The 14,848-nt window shown below is 45.0% G+C and overlaps 1 protein-coding gene across 5 annotated transcripts in view; it reads left to right on the top strand.

Annotated features, from left to right (window-relative positions):
• The window catches only part of ryr1b (ryanodine receptor 1b (skeletal)), a 249,345-nt gene that overhangs the window by 190,469 nt on the left and 44,028 nt on the right, over positions 1 to 14,848 (top strand). For all 5 annotated transcript variants that reach the window (XM_090218991.1, XM_090218990.1, XM_090218989.1 and 2 more), the window contains 4 exons: positions 4,567 to 4,647; positions 6,414 to 6,502; positions 6,927 to 7,055; positions 7,763 to 7,867. In XM_090218991.1, the coding sequence (XP_090075117.1) occupies positions 4,567 to 4,647; positions 6,414 to 6,502; positions 6,927 to 7,055; positions 7,763 to 7,867 (404 nt within the window). The remainder of the gene's footprint in view (positions 1 to 4,566; positions 4,648 to 6,413; positions 6,503 to 6,926; positions 7,056 to 7,762; positions 7,868 to 14,848) is intronic.

Raw genomic sequence — 14,848 nt, 5'->3', positions numbered from 1 at the left:
GTAGCAGGTTAGGACAACTTACGTAGCAGGTTAGGACAATTGACGTAGCAGGTTAGGAAAGTGAACCTAGAAGGTTACGAGAATTAGGTTAAGGTTCGGAAAATGGTTACGGTTAGGGTTAGCTAAAGTGCAACAAAAAAAAATCTACTTTGAATGTCAATTTGACAAAATCCATATCCTTTCTAGCCATGAGGCTCTTACTGTGCTGATGTGTCTCATCAAACCTGAAATGAATTGCAACCGCAATAGGGAGTCGACTAACGTTTCCTTAGAATTCCAGTCATTGCGCTAACGCTAGTTAGCAACCTCCTTCAATATACACTCAGAGACATAAACATGGTATCCATGACTTCATCTGAAGTAGATAAAGGGCTTCATTGCCAAAATCCCAAACAATCCCTTTAACTGTCGAACCCATAACCTTTTTCTCCCAGACGTAGAACAATCCCTTTAACTATCGAACCCATAACCTTTTACTCCCACACCCACTGTCCTCTGTGTAGAACCAGCTGGGACCCCCCCCCCCCCCACACTGTCTTCTGTGTAGAATCAGCTGGGACCCCCACACACTGTCCTCTGTGTAGAACCAGCTGGGACCCCCACACTGTCCTCTGTGTAGAACCAGATGTGACCCCCCCCCCCACACTGTCCTCTGTGTAGAACCAGCTGGGACCCCCCCCCCCACACACACACACTGTCCTCTGTGTAGAACCAGCTGGGACCCCCACACTGTCCTCTGTGTAGAACCAGATGTGACCCCCACACTGTCCTCTGTGTAGAATCAGCTGGGACCCCCACACTGTCCTCTGTGTAGAACCAGATGTGACCCCCCCCCACACTGTCTTCTGTGTAGAATCAGCTGGGACCCCCACACTGTCCTCTGTGTAGAATCAGCTGGGACCCCCACACTGTCCTCTGTGTAGAACCAGCTGGGACCCCCCCCCCCCACACACACACACACTGTCCTCTGTGTAGAACCAGCTGGGACCCCCACACTGTCCTCTGTGTAGAACCAGATGTGACCCCCACACTGTCCTCTGTGTAGAATCAGCTGGGACCCCCACACTGTCCTCTGTGTAGAACCAGCTGGGACCCCCCCCCCCCACCCACTGTCCTCTGTGTAGAACCAGCTGGGACCCCCCCCCCCCACACACTGTCCTCTGTGTAGAACCAGCTGGGACCCCCACACTGTCCTCTGTGTAGAACCAGATGTGACCCCACACTGTCCTCTGTGTAGAATCAGCTGGGACCCCCACACTGTCCTCTGTGTAGAATCAGCTGGGACCCCCACACTGTCCTCTGTGTAGAACCAGCTGGGACCCCCCCCCCCCCCACACACACACTGTCCTCTGTGTAGAACCAGCTGGGACCCCCCCCCCCCCCCCCACACACACTGTCCTCTGTGTAGAACCAGCTGGGACCCCCACACTGTCCTCTGTGTAGAACCAGATGTGACCCCCACACTGTCCTCTGTGTAGAATCAGCTGGGACCCCCACACTGTCCTCTGTGTAGAACCAAACCCCAAACAGTGCCTTGCAAAAGTCAACTCCTCCCCCTCAGCGTTCTTCCTATTTCGTTGCTTTACAACCTGTAATTTAAATGGTTGTTTATTTGGATTTCATGTAATGGACAAACACAATAGTCCAAATTGATGATGTGAAATGAAAATAACAACTTGTTTAAATTATTATATATTTTTTTATGTTAAAAGGGAAAAGTGGTGCGTGCATATGTATTCATCCCCTTTGCTATGAAGCCCCTAAATAAGATCTGGTGCAACCAATTACCTTCAGAAGTCACAGAATTAGTTAAATAAAGTCCACCTGTGTGCAATCTAAGTGTCACATGATCTGTCACATGATCTCAGTATATATACACCTGTTCTGAAAGGCCCCCAGAGTCTGCAACACCACTCAGCAAGGGGCTCCATGAAGACTAAGGAGCTCACCAAACAGGTCAGGGACAAAGTTGTGGAGAAGTACAGATCAAGGTTGGGTTATAAAAAAATATCAGCAACTTTGAACATCCCACGGAGCACCATTAAATCCATTATTAAAACATGGAAAGAATATGGCACCACAACAAACCTGCCAAGAGAGGGCTGCCCACCAAAACTCACAGACCATGCAAAGGAGGGCATTAAACAGAGGCAACAAAGAGACCAAAGATAACCCTGAAGGAGCTGCAAAGCTCCACAGCGGAGATTGGAGGATCTGTCCATAGGACCACTTTAAGCCGTACACTCCACAGAGCTGGGCTTTATGGAAGAGTGGCCAGAGAAAAAGCCATTGCTTAAAGAAAAAAATAAGCAAACATGTTTGGTGTTCAGCCAAAAGGCATGTGGGAGACTCCCCAAACATATGGAAGAAGGTACTCTGGTCAGATGAGATTAAAATTGACCTTTTGGCCATCAAGAAAAATGCTGTCTGGCGCAAACCCTACACCTCGCATCACCCCGAGAACACCATCCCCGCAGTTAAACATGGTGGTGGCAGCATCATGCTGTGGGGAAGTTTTTCATCGGCAGGGACTGGGTGGGAAACTGGTCAGAATTGAAGGAATGATGGATGGCGCTAAATACAGGGAAATTCTTGAGGGAAACCTGTTTCAGTCTTCCAGAGATTTGAGACTGGGACGGATGTTCACCTTCCAGCAGGACAATGACCGTAAGCATACTGCTAAAGCAGCAACACTCGAGTGGTTTAAGGGGAAACATTTAAATGTTTTGGTATGGCCTAGTCAAAGCCCAGAACTCAATCCAATTGAGAATCTGTGGTATGACTTAAAGATCGCTGTACACCAGCAGAACCCATCCAACTTGAAGGAGCTGGAGCAGTTTTGCCTTGAAGAATGGACAAAGAGACTTGCAGCTGTAATTGCTGCAAAAGGTGGCTCTACAAAGTATTGACTTTGGGGGGGGGTGAATAGTTATGCACACTCAAGTTTTCAGTTTTCTGTGTCTTATTTCTTGTTTGTTTCACAATACAAAATATTTTGCATCTTCAAAGTGGTAGGCATGTTGTGTAAATCAAATGATACAACCTCTCCCCCAATTTTTTTATTTTTAATTCCAGACGGTAAGGCAACAAAATAGGAAAAATGGCAAGGGAGGGGGGGTGAATACTTTCGCAAGCCACTGTACCCCCTGCTTCTGTCTCCAGTACATGTGATTTGGTTCCCTTGTCTTTCCACCACACACCAACACACACACACTCACTGGAGTTTGTGGAGTTCAGTAGATCTGTATTGCATGACTGTGTGACTTTGTGTTTGATACAGAGAGGTATTCTCTTCGATTTGTTCTCTGTATATCTGTGTTCCCCCTATCTCTATCTCTGTCACAGAAGATGATGTTGTCCTCTGTGAAAACTCTATCAATGTCACATCATTCTCTGTCCTCTCCACTGTCACGACCATTTCAATGTCACATCATTCTCTGTCCTCTCCACTGTCATGACCATTTCAATGTCACATTATTGATGGTTGACGTGTGTGTGTTTAAATCCCTGGTTGTTGGCCAAGTTCCTGTGCTCTCTGTATGAAGAGTGTGTGTGTGTGTGTGTGTGTGTGTGTGTGTGTGTGTGTGTGTGTGTGTGTGTGTGTGTGTGTGTGTGTGTGTGTTGAGTAGGGAGCAGATAAAACCAAAGCTGTGCTCAGTACTATAGTATTGAAGGCTGGAAGGCTCTGGCTCCTCCCCCTATAAGGCTTTGCCCCCTAACAGGCTCCTCCCTTTCCCCATATATGGCTCCTCACCCTATCTGGCTCCTCCTCCCTTTCCTCCTGACTGGCCCCTCCCCTTCCTCCTGACTGGCTCCTCCCTTTCCCCACATATGGCTCCTCTCCCTGTCTGGCACCTCCCTTTCCTCCTGATGGGCTCCTCCCTTTCCCCCTGTCTGGCTCCTCCCCCTGACTGCCTCCTCTCTTTCCTCCTGTCTGACTCCTCCCTTTCTCCATCTGCCGTCCGTCTGTCCGCTGGCCAGTGGACAGGGACTAACGGACGATCTGTCTGAGGTCTTTGTGGTTTAGCTACTAACCTGCTAACGAGGGTCGAGATTGATACTGTGGTTATACTTACCCATACACACACACACACACACACACACACACACAAACACACATATTGTTACCAGGCCTAATCCTTCATTTTAAACTCTTCTTATTCATCCTTGCTTTCTCAGTCAAACAACAATCGACACTGTATTTACACACTCCAATACACTTATAAACAAACAACAACACGCTCATCCTGTTGACCCCCTTTTGACCCCCCGTTGACCTCCTGTTAACCCCCTGTTGACCTCCTGTTGACCTCCTGTTGACCCCCTGTTGACCCCTTGTTGACTGCCAGTTGACCTCCTGTTGACCTCCTGTTGACCCCCTGTTGACCCCCTGTTGACCTCCTGTTGACCCCCTGTTGACCTCCTGTTGACCCCAGTTGACCCCCTGTTGACCCCCTGTTGACCCCCTGTTGACTGCCAGTTGACCCCCTGTTGACAAACCCTGTTGACTGCCAGTTGACCCCCTGTTGACTGCCAGTTGACCCCCTGTTGTGTTCCTGTGGCCAGATGAGAAGGTGATGGCGGATGATGAGTTTACCTGTGACCTGTTCCGCTTCCTGCAGCTGCTCTGTGAGGGACACAACAATGGTGAGTGACACGTTTCAATGTGCCGTCACATGACAATCTAAACAGGTATGCCCAGATCTTAAATCTGCATCTCAAATGCAAATAAAAATAGTACACTAGGTTTGACCAGAGCCCAAGCTACACCTGGTGTGATCCTGTTATCTCTGCCCAAGCCACACCTGGTGTGATCCTGTTATCTCTGCCCAAGCTACACCTGGTGTGATCCTGTTATCTCTGCCCAAGCCACACCTGGTGTGATCCTGTTATCTCTGTCAAAGCTACACCTGGTGTGATCCTGTTATCTCTGCCCAAGCCACACCTGGTGTGATCCTGTTATCTCTGTCAAAGCTACACCTGGTCTGATCATGTTATCTCTGTCAAAGCTGCACCTGGTCTGATCCTGTTATCTCTGTCAAAGCTTCACCTGGTGTGATCCTGTTATCTCTGTCAAAGCTACACCTGGTGTGATCCTGTTATCTCTGACCAAGCTACACCTGGTGTGATCCTGTTATCTCTGTCAAAGCTACACCTGGTCTGATCCTGTTATCTCTGTCAAAGCTGCACCTGGTCTGATCCTGTTATCTCTGTCAAAGCTACACCTGGTCTGAATCTGTTATCTCTTCCCAGGCCACACCTGGTGTGATCCTGTTATCTCTGTCCAAGCTACACCTGGTGTGATCCTGTTATCTCTGCCCAAGCTACACCTGGTGTGATCCTGTTATCTCTGTCCAAGCTACACCTGGTGTGATCCTGTTATCTCTGTCAAAGCTACACCTGGTGTGATCCTGTTATCTCTGACCAAGCTACACCTGGTGTGATCCTGTTATCTCTGTCAAAGCTACACCTGGTCTGATCATGTTATCTCTGTCAAAGCTGCACCTGGTCTGATCCTGTTATCTCTGTCAAAGCTTCACCTGGTGTGATCCTGTTATCTCTGTCAAAGCTACACCTGGTGTGATCCTGTTATCTCTGACCAAGCTACACCTGGTGTGATCCTGTTATCTCTGTCAAAGCTACACCTGGTCTGATCCTGTTATCTCTGTCAAAGCTGCACCTGGTCTGATCCTGTTATCTCTGTCAAAGCTACACCTGGTCTGAATCTGTTATCTCTTCCCAGGCTACATCTGGTGTGATCCTGTTATCTCTGTCAAAGCTGCACCTGGTCTGATCCTGTTATCTCTGTCAAAGCTACACCTGGTGTGATCCTGTTATCTCTTCCCAAGCTACACCTGGTCTGATCCTGTTATCTCTGTCAAAGCTACACCTGGTGTGATCCTGTTATTTCTGTCAAAGCTACACCTGGTGTGGTCCTGTTATCTCTTCCCAAGCTACACCTGGTGTGATCCTGTTATCTCTCCCAAGCTACACCTGGTCTGATCCTGTTATCTCTGTCAAAGCTACACCTGGTGTGATCCTGTTATCTCTGACCAAGCTACACCTGGTCTGATCCTGTTATCTCTGTCAAAGCTACACCTGGTCTGATCATGTTATCTCTGTCAAAGCTGCACCTGGTCTGATCCTGTTATCTCTGTCAAAGCTACACCTGGTCTGAATCTGTTATCTCTTCCCAAGCTACACCTGGTGTGATCCTGTTATCTCTGTCAAAGCTACACCTGGTGTGATCCTGTTATCTCTGTCAAAGCTACACCTGGTGTGATCCTGTTATCTCTGTCAAAGCTACACCTGGTGTGATCCTGTTATCTCTGTCAAAGCTACACCTGGTGTGATCCTGTTATCTCTGTCAAAGATACACCTGGTGTGATCCTGTTATCTTCGTCTCTGAGCAGATTTCCAGAACTACCTGCGTACCCAGACTGGCAGCACCACCACCATCAACATCATCATCTGCACTGTGGACTACCTGCTCCGTCTGCAGGTAAAACTGCTGAATAGCTCCTGCAACAGTTCTGTCTCTAATTATAATCATCTTTCTCTCTATCAGCAACCCTAGAAAGAGAGAGATCATGATCTCCTTCCTGAGAAAGGAAAGGCTGCTATTTTTTTTTTTTACAAGAGACAAAACAGAACATGCAAAGGTCCATGTGTGTATCTCTCTCTCTCTCTCTCTCTCTCTCTCTCTCTCTCCCCCCTCCTTTCTATCTCTCTTTCTCTGTCTGTCTGTCTGTCTGTCTGTCTGTCTGTCTGTCTGTCTGTCTGTCTCTCTATCTCTCTCTCTCTCTCTCTCCCTCTCTCTCTCTCTGTCTCTCTATGTCTGTATCTCTATGTCTGTATCTCTGTGTCACTTTCTCTCTTCCTGTGTCACCTTTGACCCCTTCCCTTCTCTCTGTGGTCCTCTGTAGGAGTCTATCAGTGATTTCTACTGGTACTACTCTGGGAAGGACATCATAGACGAGCCAGGAAAGAGGAACTTCTCCAAGGCCATGATTGTGGCTAAACAAGTGTTCAACAGTCTGACTGAGTATATCCAGGTAAGGGTGTCCTGGTGGATTACACCTCCTACAGTAGTCAGGGAGTGTCCATCAAGCTCCTGGGCTTTTTGTTGTTGTTGCTATTCCTCCATAGAAAATGCTAATTAGCATTCATCAATTAATCAAAATAACCTCTCTCTACTCTCTTTCTCCTCTCTTTCTCCTCTCTCTCTCTACTATCTTTCTCTCCTCTCTCTACTCTCTTTCTCCTCTCTCTCTATATCCTTTCTTGCTCCCTTTTTCACTCTCTCTCTCCCTTCTCCCTCGTTCTTTCTCTCTCTTTCTCTTTCTCTCTCCCTTCTCTCTCTCTCCCTTCTCTCTCTCTCTCTCCCTTCTCTCTCTTTCTCTCTCTCTCCCTTCTCTCTCTCTTTCTCTCTCTCTCTCTTTCTCTCTCTCTCTCCCTTCTCTCTCTTTCTCTCTCTCTCTCTCTCCCTTCTCTCTTTCTGTCTCTCTTTCTCTCTCTCTCTCTTTCTCTCTCTCTCTTCTCTCTCTCTTTCTCTCTCTTCTCTCTTTCTTTCTCTCTCCCTTCTCTCTTTCTCTCTCTCTTTCTCTCTCTCTCCCTTCTCTCTCTCTTTCTCTCTCTCTCTCTTTCTCTCTCTCTCCCTTCTCTCTCTCTTTCTCTCTCTCTCTCCTTTCTCTCTTTCTCTCCCTTTCCCTCCCTCCCTCCCTCCCTCCCTCCCTCCCTCCCTCCTTCCCCACCCTCTCAGGGTCCATGTACGGGGAACCAGCAGTCTTTGGCCCACAGCAGGTTGTGGGACGCTGTGGTTGGCTTCCTGCACGTCTTTGCTCACATGATGATGAAGCTGGCTCAGGTAAACAAACAAATCTGCCGTGTGGTAGTTTATTTTTTAGAACGATAGCTTTATTACCTACCAGACACTCATGAATGTTTTCACTCACATTCAAGCTCTGTCAGGGTAAACAGGAAATGTATGCATCTAATTGACAAAGTCTCATCGGTAATTACTCACTATGTATTAAAGGCCCAATGCAGTCAAAAGTGTGATATTCCTGTGTTTTTATAAAAAAAATATAAATATTGAAATAATATTGTGAAATTGTGAAAAATGATGACAATACTCTTGTAGTGTAAGAGCTGTTTGGAAAGACCACCTGAAACGTCTTGTTTGTTTTGGTGGGATGGAGTTTTGGCCTGGCTGGTGACATCACCGGGTGGTAAATTAGTTAGTAGACCAATAAGAAAGAGAGTTCCAAATCTCTCTTCCAATAACAGCTAGTTGTCAGTTTTCCCCTCCCCACTCAGACCACTCCCACACATAGATGAATACTATTTAATTCTGAAAAGCATTAAGATTCACTGAGGATATGTTCTGAGCATTGTCACGTGCACTGATAGTTTCATTCATGCAAAATAACTCAACTCTGGTGCATGAACAAGTAGGGGCAGTATTTAGTGATCCTCTACGCCCTAGAATATACCTTATTTTTTCCTTGCGTCTAAATGTCGGGAGTAGCACTGCAATACTCGTTCTTTAAATGTCGACTTTCTGTCCAACTAATCTTGTGAACTTTTTCCCCTCATGGTCCCTGCAGAGTTGTAAAGTATGTATTCATTTATTTATTTGAGTTTTATTTTATTTAATGAAATGATTTTGGTGTTTTCTGGCTGGTTCCCACCTCGCCTGGGCCCTGTTGCGTGGCCTGCTCTTTGCCAGCTTGTTTCTGCCTCGTCTCCTGCCTGGAGCAGCCCAGAGTAGACGCAGATCACGCCCTAGATAGTACAATCAGCTAGCTACAGTGGATGACTGTAGTAGAATCCGCTAGCTACAGTAGATTACTATAGTAGAATCAGCTAGCTACAGTGGATGACTGTAGTAGAATCAGCTAGCTACAGTGGATGACTGTAGTAGAATCAGCTAGCTACAGTAGATTACTGTAGTAGAATCAGCTAGCTACAGTAGATTACTCTCTAGATACGATTTACACATGTTTGACAGTTTGTAGAAATGGTTTCGTGCACATTGTTCACAGTAATCATATAGAAAGCTAGTTTCCTTCTATTGTGAAATATTTAAATGAGCTTGCTGGCCACAAGTCACATTCACAACTGGGGGATACACCTGTTAATTGATCAGGTTATTCCTTGTAGAGGTTTGATATATGAATGGATGAGTTAAACAACCCTTAGTCTTAAACCCACGCCATTACTACTAATACATCTGGTGTGAATGGGTCTTTAGCTAATTCTGCAAATGTTACTTACAGTGAATTTCGAGATCCCAGTTTAGATGAACATTCTATTTCAGAACCATCTACGATCCTAATTTGGACTCTGTCGTCGTCCCCCACGTAGACTTCGTTTGGATCTCCATCCCCCCGTAGACTTAGTTTGGATCTCCATTTCCACCCCCCCCCCCTAGACTTCGTTTGGATCTCCATTCCCCCCCCCCCACGTAGACTTCGTTTGGATCTCCATTTCTCCCCCCCCCCCCCCCCCACGTAGACTTCGTTTGGATCTCCCCCCTCACGTAGACTTCGTTTGGATCTCCCCCCTCACGTAGACTTTGTTTGGATCTCCATTCCCCCCCCCCCCCCTCACGTAGACTTCGTTTGGACCTCACCCCTCACGTAGACTTCGTTTGGATCTCCCCCCTCACGTAGACTTCGTTTGGATCTCCTATTCCTACATACCCCTACCATAGTAGTATGTAGGGGAATGTAGGAGTATGTAGGGGTATGTAGTGGTATGTAGTGGTATGTAGGAGTATGTAGTAGTATGTAGGGGTATGTAGTGGTATGTAGTGGTATGTAGGGGTATGTAGGAGTATGTAGGGGTATGTAGGGGTATGTAGTGGTATGTAGTGGTATGTAGGAGTATGTAGTAGTATGTAGGGGTATGTAGGAGTATGTAGGGGTATGTAGGGGTATGTAGGTGTATGTAGGAGTATGTAGTAGTATGTAGGGGTATGTAGGGGTATGTAGGAGTATGTATGAGTATGTAGGGGTATGTAGGAGTATGTAGGTGTATGTAGGAGTATGTAGGGGTATGTAGGGGTATGTAGGGGTATGTAGGAGTATGTAGGAGTATGTAGGAGTATGTAGGGGTATGTAGGGGTATGTAGGAGTATGTAGTAGTATGTAGGGGAATGTAGGAGTATGTAGGTGTATGTAGGAGTATGTAGGAGTATGTAGGGGTATGTAGGGGTATGTAGGAGTATGTAGGAGTATGTAGGGGTATGTAGTGGTATGTAGGAGTATGTAGGTGTATGTAGGAGTATGTAGGGGTATGTAGGAGTATGTAGGAGTATGTAGGAGTAGGTAGGGGTATGTAGTGGTATGTAGGAGTATGTAGGTGTATGTAGGGGTATGTAGGAGTATGTAGGGGTATGTAGGAGTATGTAGTAGTATGTAGAGGAATGTAGGAGTATGTAGGAGTATGTAGGTGTATGTAGGAGTATGTAGGAGTATGTAGGGGTATGTAGGGGTATGTAGGAGTATGTAGGAGTATGTAGGGGTATGTAGTGGTATGTAGGAGTATGTAGGTGTATGTAGGAGTATGTAGGGGTATGTAGGGGTATGTAGGAGTATGTCGTAGTATGTAGGGGAATGTAGGAGTATGTAGGTGTATGTAGGAGTATGTAGTAGTATGTAGGGGAATGTAGGAGTATGTAGGAGTATGTAGGGGAATGTAAGAGTATGTAGGAGTATGTAGTAGTATGTAGGAGTATGTAGGGGAATGTAGGAGTATGTAGGGGTATGTAGGAGTATGTAGGGGTATGTAGGGGTATGTATGGGAATGTAGGAGTATGTAGGGGTATGTAGTGGTATGTAGGTGTATTTAGGTGTATGTAGGAGTATGTAGTAGTATGTAGGAGTATGTAGTGGTATGTAGGAGTATGTAGGAGTATGTAGTAGTATGTAGTAGTATGTAGGAGTATGTAGGGGTATGTAGTGGTATGTAGGTGTATGTAGGAGTAAGTAGTAGTATGTAGGAGTATGTAGGGTATGTAGGTGTATGTAGTAGTATGTAGGAGTATGTAGGAGTATGTAGGAGTATGTAGGGGTATGTAGGGGTATGTAGGAGTATGTAGGAGTATGTAGGAGTATGTAGTAGTATGTAGGAGTATGTAGGGGTACGTAGGGGTATGTAGGAGTATGTAGGAGTATGTAGGAGAATGTAGTAGTATGAAGGGGTATGTAGTAGTATGTAGGAGTATGTAGGAGTATGTAGTAGTATGTAGTAGTATGTAGGGGTATGTAGGAGTATGTAGGAGTATGTAGTAGTATGTAGTAGTATGTAGGAGTATGTAGGTGTATGTAGGAGTATGTAGGAGTATGTAGGAGTATGTAGGAGTATGTAGTAGTATGTAGGAGTATGTAGGGGTATGTAGGAGTATGTAGGAGTATTTAGTGGTATGTAGGTGTATGTAGGTGTATGTAGGAGTATGTAGGGGTATGTAGTAGTATGTAGTAGTATGTAGGTGTATGTAGGGTTATGTAGGGGTATGTAGTAGTATGTAGGTGTATGTAGGGGTATGTAGGAGTATGTAGGAGTATGTAGGAGTATGTAGGAGTATGTAGGAGTATGTAGGAGTATGTAGTAGTATGTAGGAGTATGTAGGGGTATGTAGGAGTATGTAGGAGTATTTAGTGGTATGTAGGGGTATGTAGGGGTATGTAGGGGTATGTAGGAGTATGTAGGAGTATGTAGGAGTATGTAGGGGTATGTAGGGGTATGTAGGAGTATGTAGTAGTATGTAGGGGAATGTAGGAGTATGTAGGTGTATGTAGGAGTATGTAGGAGTATGTAGGGGTATGTAGGGGTATGTAGGAGTATGTAGGAGTATGTAGGGGTATGTAGTGGTATGTAGGAGTATGTAGGTGTATGTAGGAGTATGTAGGGGTATGTAGGAGTATGTAGGAGTATGTAGGAGTAGGTAGGGGTATGTAGTGGTATGTAGGAGTATGTAGGTGTATGTAGGGGTATGTAGGAGTATGTAGGGGTATGTAGGAGTATGTAGTAGTATGTAGAGGAATGTAGGAGTATGTAGGAGTATGTAGGTGTATGTAGGAGTATGTAGGAGTATGTAGGGGTATGTAGGGGTATGTAGGAGTATGTAGGAGTATGTAGGGGTATGTAGTGGTATGTAGGAGTATGTAGGTGTATGTAGGAGTATGTAGGGGTATGTAGGGGTATGTAGGAGTATGTCGTAGTATGTAGGGGAATGTAGGAGTATGTAGGTGTATGTAGGAGTATGTAGTAGTATGTAGGGGAATGTAGGAGTATGTAGGAGTATGTAGGAGTATGTAGGGGAATGTAAGAGTATGTAGGAGTATGTAGTAGTATGTAGGAGTATGTAGGGGAATGTAGGAGTATGTAGGGGTATGTAGGAGTATGTAGGGGTATGTAGGGGTATGTATGGGAATGTAGGAGTATGTAGGGGTATGTAGTGGTATGTAGGTGTATTTAGGTGTATGTAGGAGTATGTAGTAGTATGTAGGAGTATGTAGTGGTATGTAGGAGTATGTAGGAGTATGTAGTAGTATGTAGTAGTATGTAGGAGTATGTAGGGGTATGTAGTGGTATGTAGGTGTATGTAGGAGTAAGTAGTAGTATGTAGGAGTATGTAGGGTATGTAGGTGTATGTAGTAGTATGTAGGAGTATATAGGAGTATGTAGGAGTATGTAGGGGTATGTAGGGGTATGTAGGAGTATGTAGGAGTATGTAGGAGTATGTAGTAGTATGTAGGAGTATGTAGGGGTACGTAGGGGTATGTAGGAGTATGTAGGAGTATGTAGGAGAATGTAGTAGTATGAAGGGGTATGTAGTAGTATGTAGGAGTATGTAGGAGTATGTAGTAGTATGTAGTAGTATGTAGGGGTATGTAGGAGTATGTAGGAGTATGTAGTAGTATGTAGTAGTATGTAGGAGTATGTAGGTGTATGTAGGAGTATGTAGGAGTATGTAGGAGTATGTAGGAGTATGTAGTAGTATGTAGGAGTATGTAGGGGTATGTAGGAGTATGTAGGAGTATTTAGTGGTATGTAGGTGTATGTAGGTGTATGTAGGAGTATGTAGGGGTATGTAGTAGTATGTAGTAGTATGTAGGTGTATGTAGGGTTATGTAGGGGTATGTAGTAGTATGTAGGTGTATGTAGGGGTATGTAGGAGTATGTAGGAGTATGTAGGAGTATGTAGGAGTATGTAGGAGTATGTAGGAGTATGTAGTAGTATGTAGGAGTATGTAGGGGTATGTAGGAGTATGTAGGAGTATTTAGTGGTATGTAGGTGTATGTAGGAGTATGTAGGGGTATGTAGTAGTATGTAGTAGTATGTAGGTGTATGTAGGGGTATGTAGGGGTATGTAGGGGTATGTAGGTGTATGTAGGGGTATGTAGGGGTATGCAGGGGTATGTAGGAGTATGTAGGAGTATGTAGGGGTATGTAGGAGTATGTAGTAGTATGTAGGAGTATGTAGGAGTATGTAGTAGTATGTAGGAGTATGTAGGGGTATGTGGGAGTATTTAGTAGTATGTAGTAGTATGTAGGAGTATGTAGGAGTATGTAGGAGTATGTAGTAGTATGTAGGAGTATGTAGGGGTATGTAGGAGTATGTAGGAGTATTTAGTGGTATGTAGGTGTATGTAGGAGTATGTAGGGGTATGTAGTAGTATGTAGTAGTATGTAGGTGTATGTAGGGGTATTTAGGGGTATGTAGGGGTATGTAGGAGTATGTAGGTGTATGTAGGGGTATATAGGGGTATGTAGGGGTATGTAGTAGTATGTAGGTGTATGTAGGGGTATGTAGGGGTATGTAGGAGTATGTAGGTGTATGTAGGGGTATGTAGGGGTATGTAGGAGTATGTAGATGTATGTAGGGGTATGTAGGGGTATGTAGGGGTATGTAGGAGTATGTAGGGGTATGTAGGAGTATGTAGGAGTATGTAGGGGTTTGTAGGGGTATGTAGGGGTATGTAGGAGTATGTAGGAGCATGTAGGAGTATGTAGGGGTATGTAGGAGTGTGTAGGAGTATGTAGGAGTATGTAGGGGTATGTAGGAGTATGTAGGAGTATGTAGGGGTATGTAGGGGTATGTAGGGGTATGTAGGAGTATGTAGGAGTATGTATGAGTATGTAGGTGTATGTAGGGGTATGTAGGAGTATGTAGGAGTATGTATGGGTATGTAGGGGTATGTAGGAGTATGTAGGGGTATGTAGGGGTATGTAGGAGTATGTAGGGGTATGTAGGAGTATGTAGGGGTATTTAGGGGTATGTAGGAGTATGTAGGAGTATGTAGGGGTATGTCGGGGTATGTAGGAGTATGTAGTAGTATGTAGGTGTATGTAGGAGTATGTAGGGGTATGTAGGAGTATGTAGGAGTATTTAGGAGTATGTAGGGGTATTTTAGGGGTATGTAGGAGTATGTAGGGGTATGTAGGGGTATATAGGAGTATGTAGTAGTATAGGGGTATGTAGGTGTATGTAGTAGTATGTAGTAGTATGTATGAGTATGTAGGGCTATGTAGGAGTATATAGTAGTTTGTAGGAGTATGTAGGGGTAGGAGTATGCAGGAGTATGTAGGAGTATGTCGGAGTATGTAGGGGTATGTAGGAGTATGTAGTAGTATGTAGTAGTATGTAGGAGTATGTAGTAGTATGTAGGAGTATGTATGAGTATGTAGGGGTATGTAGTAGTATGTAGGAGTATGTAGGGGTATGTAGAAGTATGTAGGAGTTTTTTCTCTCTGTATTTCTTTCTCTTGCTCATACACACACACATAGACAGGCTGGCTGACTCTATAAACCCATGCCCTTCAGCCTGGTATCCA

Source organism: Oncorhynchus mykiss, chromosome 24 (assembly GCF_057628025.1).
Source record: "Oncorhynchus mykiss isolate SJ-2025 chromosome 24, ASM5762802v1, whole genome shotgun sequence".
Taxonomy (NCBI): Eukaryota; Metazoa; Chordata; class Actinopteri; order Salmoniformes; family Salmonidae; genus Oncorhynchus; species Oncorhynchus mykiss.
The sequence above is the reverse complement of the archived record's forward strand: the minus strand, read 5'-3'. Positions and strand labels throughout refer to the sequence as shown.